Genomic DNA, 19,747 nt, shown 5'->3' with positions numbered 1-19,747 from the left:
CCTTGTTCTAAATTCCAATGAGTACAGGCCTAGCATCATCAAATGCTCCTCATACATTAACCCCTTCATTCTTGAATCATTCTTGTAAATCTCCTCTGGCACCTCTCCGATGCCAGCACATCCTTTCTTAGATATGAGGTCCAAAATTGCTCACAGTTCTCTAAGTGTGGTCTGACCAATGCCTTGTAAAGTCTTAACATTACATTCTTGCATTTATATTCTAGTCCTCTTGAAATGAATGCTAACATTGCATTTCCCTTCCTTACTCCCATCTCAACTTCCAAGTTAACCTTCAGAGAATCCTACACTAGGACTCCCAAGTCCCTTTGCAGCTGTGGTTTCTGAATTTGCTCCCCTTCGAGAAAGGTGTCTCTGTCTTTATTCCTATCAAAATGCGTCACCATATATACTTAGTGGCCACTTTATTAGGTACATATGTACACCTTGTTAATTAAAATATCTAATCAGCCAATCATGTGACAGCAACTCAAATGTGTAAAAGCATGCAGACATGGTCAAGAGGTTCAGTTGTTGTTCAGATCAAACATCAGAATGGAGAAGAATATGATTTATATGAAGAATGTGACTTTGACCTTGGAATGATCGCTGGTGCCTGATGGGGTGGTTTGAGTATCTCAGAAACTGCTGTTCACCTGGGAACTTCATGCACAACAGTCTCTAGAGTTTACAGAGAAAGGTGTGGAAAGCCAAAACCATCTAGACAGCAGTATTTCTGTGGTCATAAATGCATTGTTAATGAGGGAGCTCAGGGGAGAATGGGCAGAATGGTTCAAGGTAACAGGAAGGCGACAGTAACTCAAATATCCACACGTTACACCAGTGGTGTGCAGAGGAGCATCTCTAAATGCACAACACATCCAACCTTGAAGTGGGTGCACTACAGCAGCAGAAAACCATAAACATGCACTCGGTGGCTACGTTATTAGATACAGGAGGTACTAATAAAGTGGCCACTGAGTGTACTTCCCTACATTGTATTCCATCTGCCACTCGTTGTCGACACTCTTAGTTTGTCCAAGTCCTTCTGCAGACTCCCTACTGCCTCAACACTACTGCCGCTTCACCTATCATTGTATTGCCTGCAAACAAGTTAAGTGCCCGTGGTATATCAGGAAAGATGCTAGTATGGATAAAAGATTGGCTGACTGATAGGAGGCAAAGAATGGGAATAAAATGGGCCTTTTCTCGTTGGCTAGTGGTGTTCTACAGGGTCAAAGGTTCATTTTATTGTCAAGGCATGTACAATACAACTCTGATATTTGTCTTCTTCAGATAGCCATGAAGAAAACTTGGGAGTTGTTGAGAAAAAGAAGCAAAACTTGCAACCCCACCCTCGCACAAATGGGAAACGGCAGCTTAAATATCAACCCCTCCAACCCTTCCCTCGCACAAATGGGAAACGGCAGCTTAAATATCAAACACCCCCCCAACCCCTCCCTCACACAAATGGGAAATGGCAGCTTAAATATCAAACACCGCCCCCCAACCCTTCCCTCACACAAATGGGAAACGGCAGCCGAAATATCAAGCACCCCCCAACCGTTCCCTCGTACAAATGGGAAACAACATCTGGAATATCAAACACCCCCCAACCCTTCCCTCATACAAATGGGAAACAACAACTGAAATATCAAACACCCCCCCAACCCTTCCCTCATACAAATGGGAAACAACAACTGAAATATCAAACACCCCCCAACCCTTCCCTCGTACAAATGGGAAACAACAACTGAAATATCAAACACCCCCCAACCCTTCCCTCGTACAAATGGGAAACAACAACTGAAATATAAGCACCCCCCCAACCGTTCCCTCGTACAAATGGGAAACAACATCTGGAATATCAAACACCCCCCAACCCTTCCCTTGTACAAATGGGAAACAACAACTGAAATATCAAACACCCCCCAACCCTTTTCGCACAAATATTAAGCTGCCCAACCCTTCCGTCATACAAATGGGAAACTGAAATATCGACACCTCCTTCATACAAAAACTAACATCACCCACACAGAAAATGACATCTAGGACATCAAACCCCCTAATCCCCTCATCCCCTCCTTCGTACAAAAACTGACAGATCACCCATTCAGAAAACAGCGACTAGGACATCAAAACCCCCACCCCTTCTCTCATTAAAAAAACCAGTGAAAATAACATCAAACCCCCATCCCCCTGCCTTGCAAAAACGAACAGCGACAACAGCATGAAACTCTAACCCCTCTTGCACACACAAACTAACAGATGGTCCACACAGAAAAACACCATCAAGAACATCGACCCCAAATCCCCAAGCCCTCCCTCGCACAAAAAGTAACATATTGTCCACCTGCCAATGGGCAGCAAAAAAGAAAACAACGAAAACTGAAGGAGATCAATATAAACTACAGTGCAATAATCCCATAAATCTCAGAATTTCAGAACTATCGAGGAGAGCATCCGCACAAATTTTGTCCTTCTGTGAAGAGCAACCATCATGCCGACCTGGCTACTGATTACTGCCGACCTGGTGGCCTCCGTGGAGAGTGTCCGCTGACCTCCTCTTCTTTCGCCTTGATGCTTCAATCTTACTCGACTTTTGAAATGGAGTCGATCATGGCCCTGCACCCCATCTCTGGTCTTCTCCACGAGGCTGCTCATGCTCTCAGTCCTCTCCGGGGACAGTGTTGGGGACTGCTCCTTTTCCCACTACAGTATTTATCAGTGAATTAGATGGTAGAATTGATGGCTTAACTGCTATCATATTTGGTTTGGTATTATATTCAATACAAATGTACTATAGGTGGATGGGCAGATAGTGCTGAGGAAGCAGGGAGTCTGCAGAAGGACTTAGACAGATTAGGAGAATTGCCAAAGAAGCGGCAGATGGAATATAGCACTTTGGTAGAAGGAATAAAGGTGTAGACTATTTTCTAAATGGGGAGAAAATTCAGGGAAAGGGGCTTAGGAGTCCTTGTGCAGGATTCCCTAAAGATTAACTTGCAGGTTGAATCGGTGGTAAGGAAGGCAAATGCAACGTTAGCATTCACTTCAAAAGGACTAGCAAGGATGTGATGCTGAGCCTTTATAACTCATTGGCAAATGAGACATGGAGCACTATGAGCAGTTTTGGGCCACTTATCTAAGAAAAGATGTGCTGGCATTGGAGAGGGTCCAGAAGAGGTTCACAAGAATGATTCTGGAAATGAAAGGGTTAATGTATGAGGAACATTTGATGGCTCTGGGACTGTACTCACTGGAGCTTAGAAGAATGAGGGCAGATCTCATTGAAACCTATTGAATATTGAAAGGCCTAAATAGAGTGGACGTGGAGAGGATGCTTCCTATACTAGGAAAGTCTAGAACTAGAGGGCACAGCCTCAGAATAGAAGGACGTCCCTTTAGAACAGAGGTGAGGAGGAGCTTCTTTAGCCAGAGGGTGGTGAATCTGTGGAATTCATTGCCACAGACAGCTGTGGAGGCCAAGTCATTGGATATATTTAAAGTGAACGTTGAGAGGTTCTTGCTATGGGGAGAATGGGGCAGAGAGGGTTAACAAATTGACCATGATGTAATGGCAGAGCAGACTCAATGGACTGCTTGGTCTAATTCTGCTCCTATGTCTTATGGTGTTATTACAATTACATTTCTCTTCTCTTCCCACTCTTGAATGGCTCGCGGAACCACGTTGCCATGGCTCAGTTGCTCAACCTTCCTGTAGTCCCCACTCTCATCCTCATGGGGTATAGCAACATCAGATCTGTTGGACAAGCTCAAGGGCTGAGGCTCCTCCTGCACTACCTTTTGGACCCCCTACCTGCCCCACTCACAGTCCCACCCTCATGCTTCTAGCCACAGACCAAATCTGAAGTTGTTAATCTAATAGGTGTGACTGCCTAGGATGTACGTCCATTTTTGAAATACTGCTTGTAATGGACAAGTGTTTATTTTTCTTTTCTCTTTTTCCAGGTTTCTACAGTCCAACAATGATTGGACTAAAGACTGATCAAGAGGTTCTGGCTCATTTGGTTAGGATGAAGGTCCCTGCAGTCGCGGAGTTAATGGAACGGCACAATGTGATGTGGACCTTGGTTGTTTCTCGGTGGTTTATCTGCTTGTTTATTGATATTCTTCCCGTGGAGGTGAGCCCCTGGGACAGGATATCACAGTTCAGAATTTACAGTTGAATGCATGATTTCTCGCTTATTCAACTCTGCTTTCAGAGAGAATTTTTTTCCCTAGAGGAACTCTTTGTCTTCTTGTATACTTAAATCTTGTTTTAATGTGCTGTGGAAAAGGGGCACTGGTACAACTCCGTACTGTAGACTTGGGTGACTAGTCTTGTACTGCCTACACTGTCATCTTGGAATTTACTCCAAACATTTTGATGTTAACTGAACAATCACAAAATGAATTGACTTTTTTTTCCCCCGAACAGCCTCATCTCCTTTAATTGTAAGTTCATAGTTTTAGAGGTACATTCATCCATAACAAGAAGACATAATTTTCAGGACTGCTGGAGTTTCCTGGGAGCATACCTGTCATAAATGAGCCCAAGTCTATACAGCACAATATCCAATCATAATCATGACTATGTCACTTTAATGTTACTGCAAGGCAAAGGGGACAAATAGAGACAGATTTGAGGGGTATAGATATGGTAGTTAGTTAGATACCTTCCTCCATAGCAGAGTGGCTGAGGTCAGGAGAAAGGGGTTTAATGGAGATCTGCAGAACAGTTTTTTTCACACAGAGGGTGGTCAGCATAAAGGACCAAGATGGGATACCTGGTTGAGTGTGCCACAAGATCAATCTCTTGCTCAATGTCAGGGAAAATTAAAGAACTGATAGTCAACTTCAGTAAGGGGGAGATGTGTGAACATCTATCAATGTACATCAGTGCTTCAGGAGGGTGAGCAGTGTTAAATTCCTAGCATTGACATATTGGATGACCTGTTCTGCACCCAGTACTTAGATGCAATCACAATGTCTGTACTTTCTTAGGGGATCAGCATTGTAATAAACTTCTGTAAATGTTCTGTTAAAAGTATCCTAACTGGTTGTATCATGGCCTGCTATGACAAGTGAGTAGTGGACTCAGCATTGCCCACCATTGGTAGTATCATCTATAGGAGGTACTGCCTCAAGAAGGCATCATTTGACATCAAAGGTCTCTACCATCTTCTCACAGTAATAATGGAAGGATAGGCAGGAAGGTACGGGAGGTGGGGGTAGCATTTTTAATTAAGGATGAGATCAGGGTGATAGTGAGAGACAATACAAGTTCTAAGGAGCAGAATGTTGAATCCATCTGGGTAGAGATTAGGAATAGTAAAGGGAAAAAATCACTGGTGGGAGTTGTTGGCCACCAAATAATAACATTACAGTGACACAGGCAGTGTTGGTGTGTGGCCAAGTGGTTAAGGTGTTCGTCTAGTGATCTGAAGGCAGTGTGTTGTGTCCTTGAGCAAGGCACTTAACCACACATTGCTCTGCGACGACACCGGTGCCAAACTGTATGGGTCCTAATGCCCTTCCCTTGGACAACATCGGGGGCGTGGAGAGGGGAGACTTGCAGCATGGGCAACTGCCAGTCTTCCATACAACCTTGCCCAGGCCTGCGCCCTGGAAACCTTCCAAGGCACAAATCCATGGTCTCATGAGACTAACGGATGCCTATATGGCACAGGCAATAAGCAGAGAAATATCTGGGAGGCATGTTAGAATGGAACAGCAGTTATCGTGAGGGACTTTAACTTGCACGTAGATTGGGTGAATCAAGTTGGTTGAGGCAGTCTTAAGGATGACTTCATAGAATGCATCCATGATGACTTTCTTGAACAGCATGTTACTGAACCTACAAGGGAAGGTACTATCTTAGATCTGGTCCTGTGCAATGAGAGAGGTAAAATTAGTGATTTGTAGTTAGGGATCCTCTTAGAAAGTGTGATCACAGTATGATTGAATTTCTCTTACAAATTTAGGGTGCAATAGTTCAATCTAAAACCAGTGTATTATGCCTAAACAATGGAGACTACAATTGGATGAGGGAGGATTTGGCTAGTGTAGACTGGGAGCACAGGCTATGTGATTGGATGGTTGAGGAACAGTGGAAGTCTTTGAAAGAGATTTTTCACAGTGCTCAACAAAAGTATATTCCAGTTAAAAGCAAGGACTGTAAGGGTGGGGAGAGCCAGCCTTGGACAACTAAGGAAATAAAAGAAGGCATCAAACTAAAAACTCATGCATACAAAGTTGCCAAGAGTAGTGGGAAACTGGAAGATTGGGAAGACTTTAAAAAGCAACAAAGGACCACAAAGAGCAATAAAGAAAGGGAAGATAGATTATGAAAATAAACTAGCACAAAATATAAAAACAGATAGTAAAGGTTTTAATAATTATATTTAGAAGAAAAGGGTGGCTAAAGTGAATGTAGGACCCCTGGAGGATGAGAAGGGGGAATTGATATTGGATAATGAGGAAATGGCAGAGACTTTGAATGACTATTTTGTGCCAGTCTTCACCATGTAGGAGACGTCTAACTTGCCAAAGAGAGATGTTATGGATGCTATGGGAGGGGAGGACCTCGATACAACAGTATCAACAGTTAGATACAACACTTAGGAGGTAGTGCTGAGCAAACCTGTGGGCCTAAAGATAGATAAGTCCCCTAGTCCTGATGGAATGCATCCCAGGGTAGTGAAAGAAATGGCAGAAGTTATAGTAGAGGCTTTGGTGGTGATCTACCAAAATTCTCTGGACTCTGGGCAGGTCCTGGCTGATCGGAAGATGGCAAATGTCACACCACTGTTCATAAAAGGATGTAGGCAAAAGGCAGGAAACTACAGGCCAGTTAGTTTAACATCTGTAGTTGGGAAAATGCTTGAAGCTATCATTAAAGAGAAAATAGCAAGACATCTGGAAAGAAATGGATCCATCAGACAGACGCAGCATGGATTCAGCAATGGCAGGTCCTGTTTGACAAACTTACTGGAGTTCTTTGAGGATATAACAAGCGTAGTAGATAGTGAGGAACAGATGGGCGTTATTTACTTGGATTTACAGAAGACATTCAATAAGATGCCACATAAAAGACTTATCCATAAGATAAGGATGCATAAAGTTGGGGGTGCTGGGCCAGCAACTGTTCATGATATACATCAATGATCTGGAAGAGGGGACTGAGTGTAATGTACCTAAGTTTGCTGATGATATTAAATTGAGTGGAAAAGCAAATTGTGCAGAAGATACGGAGAGTCTGCAGAGAGATATAGATAGGTTAAGTGAGTGGGCAAGGGTCTGGCAGATGGAGTACAATGCTGGTAAATGCAAGGTCACCCACTTTGAAAGGAAAAATGGAAGAGCAGATTATTACTAAAATGATAAAAGATTGCAGCATACTGCTGTGCAGAGGGACTTGGGAGTGCTTGTGCATGAATCACAAAAGGTTGGTTTGCGGGTGCAGCAGGCTATCAAGAAGGCAAATGCAATGTTGGCCTTCAGTATTAGAGGGATTGAATTTAGGAGCAGGGAGGTTATGCTGCAACTGTGCAGGGTACTGGTGAGGCCGCATTTGGAATATTGCATGCAGTTCTGGTCTCCTTAATTGAAGAAGGATATACTGGGTTTGGAGGTGGTGCAGAGGAGCTTCACCAGGTTGATTCCAGAGACGAATGAGTTAGACAATGAGGAGAGATTGAGTCGCCTGAGACTGTACTCACTGGAATTCAGAAGAATGAGAGGAGATCTTATAGAAACATATAAAATTATGAAAGGGGTAGATAAGATAGAGGCAGGAAAGTTGTTTCCATGGGTAGGTGAGACTAGAACTAGGGGACATAGCCTCATGATTTGGGGGAGTAGATTTAGGATGGAGATGAGGAGGAATTGCTGTTCCCAGAGGGTGCTGAATCTATGCCCAATGAAGCAGTGGAGGCTACCTCAGTAAACATACTTAAGACAAGGTTGGATAGATTTTTGCATAGTAGGGGAATTAAGGGTAATAGGGAAAAGGCAGGTTGATGGAGATGAGCCCATGGTCAGATCAGCCATGATCTTATTGAATGGTGGAGGAGGCTCGATGGGCCAGATGGCCTACTCCTGTTCCTGATTCTTATGTTCTTATGTTATGTAGCTACAGTAGAACAGGTGGTACACACCACAAGATTCAAGAACAGCTACTTCACTTCAACCATTCGGTTCCCGAACCACGTGGCACAACTCTAATCACTAGTTCAGTATAGCAACACGATGATCACTTAACACTTAAGTGAATTTGTTCTTGATCTAGTTGCATTCTCTCTTGTGCAACTTCTGGTGTGGTTATATTTTGAATGTTGTATATCCAATGCTATGAGCCTATGATGCTGCTGCAAATACATGTATGCACAGATGCGATGACAATAAACTGGACTTTAGTAGAGATAAACTCACAAAGTTTAAGTATTGAAATTAAATTTGCCAAAGCATAATGCTACTGACCATATCTTCATGTATATAGAGCTGGCATGACCTATGAAGGGTCTCGGATCAAAACGTCGATGGCTTATTCTTCTCCATAGAAACTGCCTGATGTGCAGAGTTGCTTCAGCATTTTGTTTGTGTTAGTTTGGAACGTATATGATGGATTGAAGTCTTGTTCATCTGCTGTTTGGCTTGATATCTATTTTCCATTATTGTAGACGGTTCTTCGTATCTGGGACTGTCTGTTCTATGAAGGATCTAAAATCACCTTTCGTGTGGCCTTGACATTAATAAAGTACCACCAGGCTTCAATCTTAGAGGCAAATAATTTCCCTGCGGTTTGTGAGAAGTTCAAACAGATCACACGTGGTCCTCTGGTCCAAGACTGTCATAACTTCATGAAGGTGAGATTATTTCTGATGTTTGAGTTGATTATCTAAGCTTGTTATAGATTATTGAAGAGTTTATTAATCATGCATCAAATGTAAAATTTCCCCGTGAGTCAGTGAATGCAAAGGATGAATCTTATGGATTAACCAATTTGCAGTTTGGCGTAGGAAGCTATTTCTAAGCATATTGCCCTAGCACGGTCAAACCAAATAGGTGACAAGCAAAGGGCACCACTGCTGAAGTAAGGTAGCTTGTCTGGCCCTTGCACTTCCAACACTGGTTGGTGTCAGTCTTTAAGCATCTACTTCCAGTAATGAGGCATGTACAATAAGCTGACATAGAAGTATGTAAGTAAAACAGAGACAAAACCTCAAAATTTTAAAACAGGAAGGTGATACAGTATGAGGGACATGAGGTTAAATACAGTTCAGATCTTGCCTGAAAATTGACAACAGCTTGGGGCACAGGTTCTGTTTCTGTGTTATATGTCTGCCATTGAGAGGGTTAAAAGTGTAGGGAGTGAGGTGGGTGCCAAAAAAGAATAGTCCACAGCACATTAACAACAAGCTGCTACCCAGCCTGGTTGGTTAGTCCAAATAGCCTAATTCCATGCCAAAATGATCAGTGTCATTTCATTTGCTTTCGATTATAGAGTAGTCATACAGGGCAAGACCCATCTAAGCTCACATTTGGCCCATATCCTTCTAAACCCTTTTTGCCTCAACCACTTCTTCTGGCAGCTCGTTCCACATACAGACCACCCCCTGGATTAAGAAGCTGCCCTTCAGGTTCTTACTAAATCTCTCACCTTCTCCGATCCTGGGAAAATGACTGTGTGCATTCACTCTATCTTTGTCTCATAATTTTAAACACCCTTTATGAGATGCTCCAATGAATAAAGTTGTAGCCTGCTTAACCCAGTCCCTTGAGTCCTAACAACATCCTTGTTAATCTTTGCTGCATTTCTTCCAGCTTAACAGCATAATTTGTAGAGGAAGGTGACCAAAACTGAACACCATTCCAAACAAGACCTGCTATCATCTCATACAACTGCAACATAATATCCCAACTTTTATATTCAATGCCTTGACTGATGAAGGTCAGCAAGCCAAAACCCTTCATCACCACCCTGTCTACCTATGACACCACATTAAGGTAACCATGTACTCCTAAGCCCTTCTGTTCTAAACACTCCCCAAAGTGCTATCCTGGTTTGTCTTCCCAAAATGTAATGCCTCACACTTAATCTGAATTAAAACCTATTTTCCATTCCTCAGCCCACTTACCCATTTGATCAAAATCACACTACTCCTGAAAACCATCTTTAGTGTTCTTAACACCACCTATTTTAGTGTCTACAGACTTTCTAACCACAGCAGAGATGGCTGGGAGTAGTTCACAAGGCACAGGATAGATAGTACCACAGGAGAAATTGTTCTAAAATGGCAGAGGTAGGTAACCGTGGCTGACAAGGGAAGTTAAGAACTGCATAAAAGCCAAGGAAAGTTGGGTGGAGGTTAGGAACAGGAAGGGGTCAATATTTCTACTGGGTGTTTTTTATAGGCCGCCCAATAGTAGCAGGGATATCAAAGAGCAGATAGGGAAACAGATCCTGGAAAGGTGTAATAATAACAGAGTTGTCGTGGTGGGAGATTTTAATTTCCCAAATATCGATTGGCATCTCCCCAGATCAAGGGTTTTAGATGGGGTGGAGTTCGTTAGATGTGTTCAGGAAGGTTTCTTGACACAATATGTAGATAAGCCTACAAGAGGAGAGGCTGTACTTGATTTGGTATTGGGAAATGAACCTGGTCAGGTGTCAGATCTCTCAGTGGGAGAGCATTTTGGAGATAGTGATCATAATTCTATCTCCTTTACAATAGCATTGGAGAGAGGTAGGAACAGACAAGTTAGAAAAGCATTTAATTGGAGTAAGGGGAATTATGAGGCTATCAGGCAGGAACTTGGAAGCTTAAATTGGGAACAGATGTTCTCAGGGAAAGGTACGGAGGAAATGTGGCAAATGTTCAGTGGATTTTTGTGTTGAGTTCTGCATAGGTACATTCCAATGAGACAGGGAAGTTATGGTAGGTACAGGAACCGTGGTGTACAAAGGTTGTAGTGAATGTAGTCAAGAAGAAAAGCTTACGAAAGGTTCAGAGAGCTAGGTAATGTTAGAGATCTAGAAGATTATAAGGCTAACAGGAAGGAGCTTAAGAAGGAAATTAGGAGAGCCAGAAGGGGCCATGAGAAGGCCTTGGCAGCAGGATTAAGGAAAACCCCAAGGCATTCTACAAGTATGTGAAGAGCAAGAGGATAAGATGTGAAAGAATAGGACCAATCAAGTGTGACAGTGGGAAAGTGTGTATGGAACTGGAGCAAATAGCAGAGGTTTCTGTAAAGGGAAATTTTGCCTGACAAATCTGAGTCCTTTGAGGAAGTAACAAGCAGGGTGGGCAAAGGAGAGGCAGTAGATGTCATTTACTTGGATTTTCAGAAGGCATTTGTTAAGGTGCCACACAGGCTGCTTAACAAGATAAACAATCCTATGGTGTTGCAGGAAAGATACTGGCATGGATAGAGGAATGGCTGACAGGAGGCAGTGAGTAGGAATAAAGGGGACCTTTTCTGGTTTGTTGCCAGTGACTAGTGGTGTTCCTCAAGGGTGTCAGTATTGGGACTGCTACTTTCAACATTGTTTGTCAATGATTTTGATAATGGAATTGGTGGCTTTGTGGCAAAGTTTGTGGATGATACGAAGATAGGTGGAGGGGTAGGTAGTGCTGAGGAAGCAATGTGATTACAGCAGGACTTAGACAAATTGGAAGAATGGGCAAAAAAGTGGCAGATGGAATACAGTGTTAGGAAATGAATGATGATGCATTTTGGTAAAAGGAACAATAGTGCGGCCTACTATCTAAGTGGGGAGAGGTGCAAGGGGACTTGTCCTTGTGCAAGACTCCCTGAAGGTTAATTTACAAGGGAAGTTAACTGCATTTAAGCCAAGGGAAGGGCATATAAGGTAGCAAAAGTGAGTGGGAAGTTGGATGATTGGGAGGCTTTTAAAAGTGGTAAAGAAGGCAAATACAATGTTGGCACTTATTTCAGGGGGAATAGAATATAAAAGCAAGGAGATAACACTGAGCCTTTATAAAACACTAGTCAGGCCGCACTTAGAATATTGACAACAGTTTTGGGCCTCATATCTCAGAACTGATATGTTATTATTGGAGACAGTCCAGAGGAGGTTCACGAGGATGATTCTGGGAATGAAGGGGTTAAGATATGAGGAGCATTTGGCAACTTTGGCCCTGTACTCACTAGAATTTAGAAGAATGCATGGGGATGTTATTGAAACCTACCAAATGTTGAAAGAACTAGATAGGGTGTATGTGGAGAGGATGTTTCCTGTAGTGGGGGTATCCAGAACCAAAGGGCACAGACTCAAAATTGAGGGGTGACTCTTTAGAACAGAGGCGAGGAGGAATTTTTTTAGCCAGGGAGTAGTGAACCTGTGGAATGCTCTGCGGTGGAGGCCATGGAGGATATATTTAAAGTGAAAGTTAATAGTTGGTCAGGGCTTCAAAGGGTATGGCGAGAAGGCAAGTGTACCAAGTTGAGTGGGATCTCGGATCAGCAGTCTTGATGGGCTGAATGGCCTAATTCTGCTCCTATGTCTTATGGCCTTGTACATTCTCATCCAAACTGTTGGTATAGATTGCATTAGAATAGGCCTGACAACAAGTTTGTAACATTGAGAGGATTTGATTAATCTTACCTTGCCTTTTTGCCCTCAACTCTAGAGAATTTTTACCGAACCGGGAAGATTGCCCCTCAGCACGATCATCCGGCTACGAGAGATCAGCAGGGCTCAGATAGATGATCAAAGCTGATGTGCTGGTTCAGCTCCAGCTGACTAATTATCTCAGGACCCTGAAGACTTCTTACATTCTTCCATTATACATTTGGGCTGGATTTGTCTCACCAGCATCTCATGTACTGTACAATACTGTTTTTCAAAAAGATTGACTAGCTATTTGTACATACTTAGAATTCAGGTGAACAAAATTACAACTATTTGTTTCAGATTTAAAGTAACATTGTTAAATGAAGGGCTGTTTGTACTCCTAGATTTCTTTGAAGTTCTTACCATTAATTTATATTTACTTTTCACTCAAAATATAACTTTTTAATGTATTGTTAAATAGAATTATCTAAGATTCAGTAAGTGAAGATGGTGAATATTATTTTGATATCAGTGACATTTGATCAGGTGTAACTAAATTTTTGTAACCAGCACTGCCTGTCTGATCCCCACACTACGGGTGAACTGCACTGCCTTGGCAAGGCTTATACTCCATACCCGATAAAGGCATCAGCATGTTTCCAGTGTGATTTACATGGAATGCAGTAGTGTCTGATGGCAGCTTGCATCTCTGATTGTAAAAGGCAATAATCAAACGTCGGCACTTTGGATACTAGAGCTGCTCTTTCAGTGCATACGGGGTTCTTCCCCATCTTTGTGGCAGCAGATATTTTGTACCTGTTTATAAAAGCAGAATTGAAAAGATGCTTAAATGTATTTTTTTTTAAAAAGTGGATTTTTGTGCAAATGTGATAATTAAACAATAGTCTGAGCACTTTCTGTAAACTGTTGGATCTGAGTATCATTGATAGCAAAGGAACCTGTAAGATCAAATGCAAAAAACACCATCACTCTGTAAACCCTAAAATATCACTCAGTTACCCAATACCCCTGGTCCCTTTGCAAAACAGTCTAGATGAGAGAGTCAAGGCAGGATTGAGCAGGTTTGCATTATGGAAGTCAGGGGCTGGCTGGATGATCATAAAACCACTGAAGTTTACACCATAGGAAGCCAACTAGCTGAGAGTTACTCAGCCAGATCTAATTTCTCCATTCTCGGCTGTGTAAATGTGGCACAAATCCATCGTGTACTGTTAAAATATGTGTTTTGGCTTCCTCCAGCCTTTAAGGTAATATGTCTACACTCTGCTATTGTTTGGGTGGAAATTGTATCCTCTACCCCACTATACCCCCAAATTACTGATTTTTGCATTTGAGAGAAATAAGTTATTTCTATGTCCCTGATTTTAGACACCCTGACTTAAATCTTCCCCTCAGATTTCTGTATACTGAACTAAACAACCCAAGCAAGTTAGTCTTATAAATAACTGTGGTAACATTCATGTATTCTCTTCCTTACAGTGATTGCAATATGGTTTCCAGAATTGTAAACAGTAGTCTAGTTAGCATCAGAATAGTTCTAACTTGACTCCACCCCTGGCCAATGATGGATATTGCTACATAATCTACCAGCCTGCTACATTCATGAAAATATAATCAGGTATGTACCACAAACCCACTTCAACACAGTCTGCCATTTATGTTGTATTATACACAAAGTTTTTTAAGCAGAGTGGTGAGTGTGTGGAAAGGGCTGCCAGCAGTGGTGGTGGAGGCGGATACGATAGGGTCTTTTAAGAGTCTTTTGGATAGGTACATGGGGCTTAGAAAAATAGAGGGCTATAGGTAAGCCTAGTGATTTCTAAGGTAAGGACATGTTTGGCACAACTTCGTGGGCCGAAGGCCTGTATTGTGCTGTAGGTTTTCTATGTTTCTATTATTCCCTTGCTTTGTCTGCCCTTTCCATTGTATTACTTCTGTGCCCCCATATCAAATTCCAGTGTGTCCCTTACATGCTAACCTGGCAACCCCATATTTATTTTCTGTAATTTATGTGGCCCAGTTTCTCACTACCAACCACAGAAGCTGACCTTTGCATCATCTGCCATCTTCAGCAATACCATATATTTAAGAGTAAATCACTGATCCACACCATGCCATCAAGAGCAGGTGGAGAAAGATCCCTATTGCAAGCAGCTTTCCAGTTGCTAATGCCCATTGATCATTGTCCTTTGCTTCTTACAACTCATCTTCCCTTGGATACTCTGATCTTTAACTTTCTGATTAACATGGGATATTATCAGTAGTCACATGTACCAACTTAAATGCATTACTCTGCCTGATGGATTCATCTTATGACCATTTCAAAAAAGAAAGTAGCCCATTTAGTACTGTGGAACTCTAGATGAACTACAGCAGTTAAAGTGATACTTCTCATTTTCCCCAAATTATATTGCATTTGCCACATTCTTGCCAACTCGCTCAACTCGTTTGTATCGCTGTGAAGCCTCTATATCCTCTTCCCACTCATGATCCCACTTAGTTTTCTATTGTCTGCCGGAGGAACTTGGCAGGTCAAGCAGTAACTATGGAGGCAAAGGGACAGTCAACATTTTGGGTTGAGACCATGCATCAAGATTACAGGTCAAGCTGCCTACAACAGCTTGTTTTTAGAGAAGATGCTAGTACTTGCAGTCCCTTGCCATAGTTTTGTATCTTATCTGACTTATAGCAGATGCATTTAAATTATTAGTAACTTACTGTTACTGGGTATACAAACTCACACAAATTAGAACCCTTTGAAATTATTGCCACTCAGATAACATGGTGAATACCCTCTGACACCAAGGCAAGTGAGTTCATCAAATTTCCTTTCATTGCATTGAAATTTCAGAATTTACTGAGCAGTTTTGCGTGTATAGAATAGGTTTTGGGTCCAAAGAGGAAAAAAGTACTTCCGTTCTTTCTCTCAGAATGCTCTGACTGTCTTTCTCACTGGGGCTGTTTGCAACCAATACCATTAGAGCAGCCAGGTGCGCTTCTCGTGAAGTACAGTAGTGTCTGAAAGTAGAAAGTCTTGGGAAGAAATAAAAATTCTGGTGCAGAATTGTGGCCAGAATAAAAAATCTATTTGAATAAAATAGGAACATTCTGCAGCTGAAAGTAAGTAATGTTATTAAGTGACGATTCAGAGTTCACTGTGGTAAAGGTGGCTGGGCAGGGGGAAGAATGTGACCTCCTTTTCGTGTTAGCAAATTTATCTCTTCCTTCAAGTCATTGATTTCTTGTGCTTGTTTCTCCACCTGTTGAATCAGCTCATGTTTCTCCGACAGTTTAACTTTCTGCTTCTGAATTTCTGATCCCTGGAACAAAGCAGTAATAATTGCCATCAGTTCCACACATTTCAAGCTGGTGTCTGTGATAGGACGCAATGAGTAACTAGAAACTAGAAACTACCATCTGGATACCTAGAAATATACAAAATATTTCTAACAGCTGGCTTTGGCTTCAGAGTTGGACTACACTTGAATTGCAGCAGTAAATACCACAGACCCTGACAGTCCCACAGAACTTTGGTTTCCAAAGTTCACCATTTCAAATTGAACTTGTGTCCTTCGGTCTATTTTTACCCTGATGCACAACTGATAAATTTTCATCCTGAAATACATGTGAACAGCTACATTTGATGCTACTGTGACAGTGAACAAACTGAATATTACCGGATTTAAGTACATCTATATTCAGTACCGCAGACATTTAGTTGAGAGTACACATATTAAAATGTTCGCTGAAGCTGATGTATGTTCTTCCTCGATTTTTATAATTAAAAATTAAGATAAATATTTACAAAAAGGAATATGCGATGGTGCAGTGGAGATTTTAGATGAATGGTGAATTAGCCATTTGGATTCAGAAGTGGCTTGCCCATGGAAGACAGAGGATAGTTGTCAAAGAAAAAAGTCTGTGATTAGTGGTGTTCTGCAGGGATCTGTACTGGAACCTCTGCTGTTTGTGATGTATTTGAGTGATCTGGATGAAAATGTAGATGGATTAGTAGTTTGCAGATGATATGAGGACTGGAGGTGTTGGGGATAGCATAGAAGACTGGCAAATGGGATATAGATCATTTGCAGATATGGGCAGAGAAATGGCAGATGGAGTTTAACATGACCAAATGTGAAGTGTTGCACCTTGGTAGGTTCAATATGAAGAGACAGTACACTGTTAACAGCAAGAACCTGTTAAGCAGAGGGTTCTTGGCTTCCAAGTTCATAGCTCCCTCAAAGTGGCTACACAGGTTGTTAGGGTAGTTAAAAAGGCATCTGGCATGCTTGCCTTTATTAGTAATGGCACCGTTCAAAAGTAAGTTAATTTGCAGATTTATAAAATTCTACTTGACCACATCTGGAGTATTGCATACAGTTCTGGTCACCCCATTATAGGAAGGATATTGAGGCTTTGGAGAGGGTGCAGAAGAGGATTACCAGGATGTTGCGTAGATAAGAGGGCATGTGAGGTGGAAAAAACTTCTTGTTTTTTTTTGGAACGACGGAGGCTGAAGGAAGGAAGAGGCTGAAGGCTGAAAGAAGTTTATACGATTATAAGAGGCACAGATAGCATCTTTTTCTCAAGGTTGAAATATCAGAGGGTGAGAGTGGGACATTTCAAAGGAGATGTGAGTGGTAAGTTTTTTTTTACACAGAGTGGTGGGTGCCTGGAATGCACCGCCTGGGGTGGTGGTAGAAACAGATACATTAGGGACTTTTGAGAGGCATAGGAATGTGAAGAAAATGTGGTCAGAAGAGATTAGTAGAAATGTAGTCAGAACTGCGACTCCAGCCTTGAAATCCAGGCCGGTTCTTTATGTGCTGCTATTGTGACTCCCGTCTCCCCTTCCCCCACCACCACTCTGCAACCACGTCTCCCTCAGGTCCCACCATCAGCTCCTGGGCCCTCAGAGGCTCCATCTTCCTCTCACCCCAACCCTAACCTCTCCACTGATGCCCTCAGCCTCCCCCCTCTGATCCCAGCTCTCATCCGTGCCGGGTCTTTACCATCCCCTCCGACCTTCAACTGTCGGAGGCAGAACGCTCTGTTCTCAGTAAGGGCCTCACCTTTGCCCCCTTCGCCCACACCTCAGCGAGTTCCGAGTTCGCCATGATGCGGAACTCTTCTTCCGCCGTCTCCATCTCCGAGCCTACTTCTTCGGCAAGGACTCTTCCACCCCCACCGATGACCCCTTCTCCCGTCTTCAACCCTCCTCTTCATGGACACCCCGCTCTGGTCTTCTGCCTGCTCTGGATCTCTTTATTGCCAACTGCCGACGGGACATCAACCGTCTCGACTTCACCGCACCTTGTTCCCATTCCAACCTCACTCCTTCGGAACGCTCTGCTCTCCACTCCCTCCGCACTAATCCTAACCTTATTATTAAACCCACCGATAAGGGGGGTGCTATTGTAGTCTGGCGTACTGACCTCTACCTTGCCGAGGCACAGCGACAACTCGCAGATACCTCCTCTTATTTACCCCTCGATCGTGACCCCACTAAGGAGCACCAGGCCATTGTCTCCCACACCATCACCGACTTTATCCACTCAGGGGATCTCCCATCCACTGCTACCAACCTTATAGTTCCCACACCTTGCACTTCCCGTTTCTACCTCCTACCCAAGATCCACAAACCTGCCTGTCCTGGCAGACCTATTGTCTCAGCTTGCTCCTGCCCCACCGAACTCGTTTCTGCATACCTCGACACGGTTTTATCCCCCCTTGTTCAATCCCTTTCTACCTATGTTCATGACACTTCTCACGCTCTTAAACTTTTCGATGATTTTAAGTTCCCTGGCCCCCACCGCTTTATTTTCACCATGGATGTCCAGTCCCTATATACTTCCATCCCCCATCAGGAAGGTCTCCAAGCTCTCTGCTTCTTTTTGGATTCCAGACCTAACCAGTTCTCTACCACCACTCTGCTGCGTCTAGCGGAATTAGTCCTTACTCTTAATAATTTCTCCTTTGGCTCCTCCCACTTTCTCCAAACTAAAGGTGTAGCTCTGGTCACCCGTATGGGTCCTAGCTATGCCTGCCTTTTTGTTGGCTTTGTGGAACAATCTATGTTCCAAGCCTATACTGGTATCTGTCCCCCACTTTTCCTTCGCTACATCGACGACTGCATTGGCGCTGCTTCCTGCACACATGCTGAGCTCGTTGACTTCAGTAACTTTGCCTCCAACTTTCACCCTGCCCTCAAGTTTACCTGGTCCATTTCCGACACCTCCCTCCCCTTTCTAGATCTTTCTGTCTCTATCTCTGGAGACTGATGTCTACTATAAGCCTACTGACTCTCACAGCTATCTGGACTATTCCTCTTCTCACCCTGTCTCTTGCAAAAATGCCATTCCCTTCTCGCAATTCCTCTGTCTCCGCCGCATCTGCTCTCAGGATACGGCTTTTCATTCCAGGATGAGGGAGATGTCCTCCTTTTTTAAAGAAAGGGGCTTCCCTTCCTCCACCATCAACTCTGCTCTCAAACGCATCTCTCCCATTTCACGCACATCTGCTCTCACTCCATCCTCCCGCCACTCCACTAGGAATAGGGTTCCCCTGGTCCTCACCTACCACCCCACCAGCCTCCGGATCCAACATATTAGACTCCGTAACTTCCCTCACCTCCAACGGGATCCCACCACTAGGCACAACTTTATCTGCCCCCCCCGCCGCTTTCTGCAGGGTTCGCTCCCTACGCGACTCCCTTGTCCATTCGTCCCCCCCATCCCTCCCCACTGATCTCCCTCCTGGCACTTATCCATGTAAGCGGAACAAGTGCTACACATGCCCTTACACTTCCTCCCTTACCACCATTCAGGTCCCCAGACAGTCCTTCCAGGTGAGGCGACACTTCACCTGTGAGTCGGCTGGGGTGATACACTGCGTCCGGTGCTCCCGATGTGGCCTTCTATATATTGGCGAGACCCAACGCAGACTGGTAGATCATTTCACTGAATACCTACGCTCTGTCCGCCGGAGAAAGCAGGATCTCCCAGTGGCGACACATTTTAATTCCACGTCCCATTCCCTTTCTGATATGTCTATCCATGGCTTTCTCGATTGTAAAGATGAAGCCACACTCAGCTTGGAGGAACAACACCTTATATTCCGTCTGGGTAGCCTCCAACCTGATGGCAT

The 19,747-nt window shown here is 43.3% G+C and overlaps 2 protein-coding genes across 3 annotated transcripts in view; one reads left to right on the top strand and one right to left on the bottom strand.

Annotated features, from left to right (window-relative positions):
• grtp1a (growth hormone regulated TBC protein 1a) overlaps nt 1-13,492 on the top strand; it is a 72,464-nt gene extending 58,972 nt beyond the window's left edge. For both annotated transcript variants that reach the window (XM_063051224.1, XM_063051225.1), the window contains 3 exons: nt 3,970-4,142; nt 8,682-8,867; nt 12,657-13,492. In XM_063051224.1, the coding sequence (XP_062907294.1) occupies nt 3,970-4,142; nt 8,682-8,867; nt 12,657-12,746 (449 nt within the window). In that variant the 3' untranslated portion in view covers nt 12,747-13,492. The remainder of the gene's footprint in view (nt 1-3,969; nt 4,143-8,681; nt 8,868-12,656) is intronic.
• A 1,989-nt stretch (nt 13,493-15,481) lies between these two features.
• Nucleotides 15,482-19,747, bottom strand: part of LOC134348205 (cilia- and flagella-associated protein 44) — a 235,486-nt gene continuing 231,220 nt past the window's right edge. The window contains exon 34 of the mRNA XM_063051223.1: nt 15,482-15,921. Within this exon, the coding sequence (XP_062907293.1) occupies nt 15,754-15,921 (168 nt within the window). The 3' untranslated portion in view covers nt 15,482-15,753. The remainder of the gene's footprint in view (nt 15,922-19,747) is intronic.

Source organism: Mobula hypostoma, chromosome 6, assembly GCF_963921235.1.
Source record: "Mobula hypostoma chromosome 6, sMobHyp1.1, whole genome shotgun sequence".
Lineage (NCBI taxonomy): Eukaryota > Metazoa > Chordata > Chondrichthyes > Myliobatiformes > Myliobatidae > Mobula > Mobula hypostoma.
The sequence above is the reverse complement of the archived record's forward strand: the minus strand, read 5'-3'. Positions and strand labels throughout refer to the sequence as shown.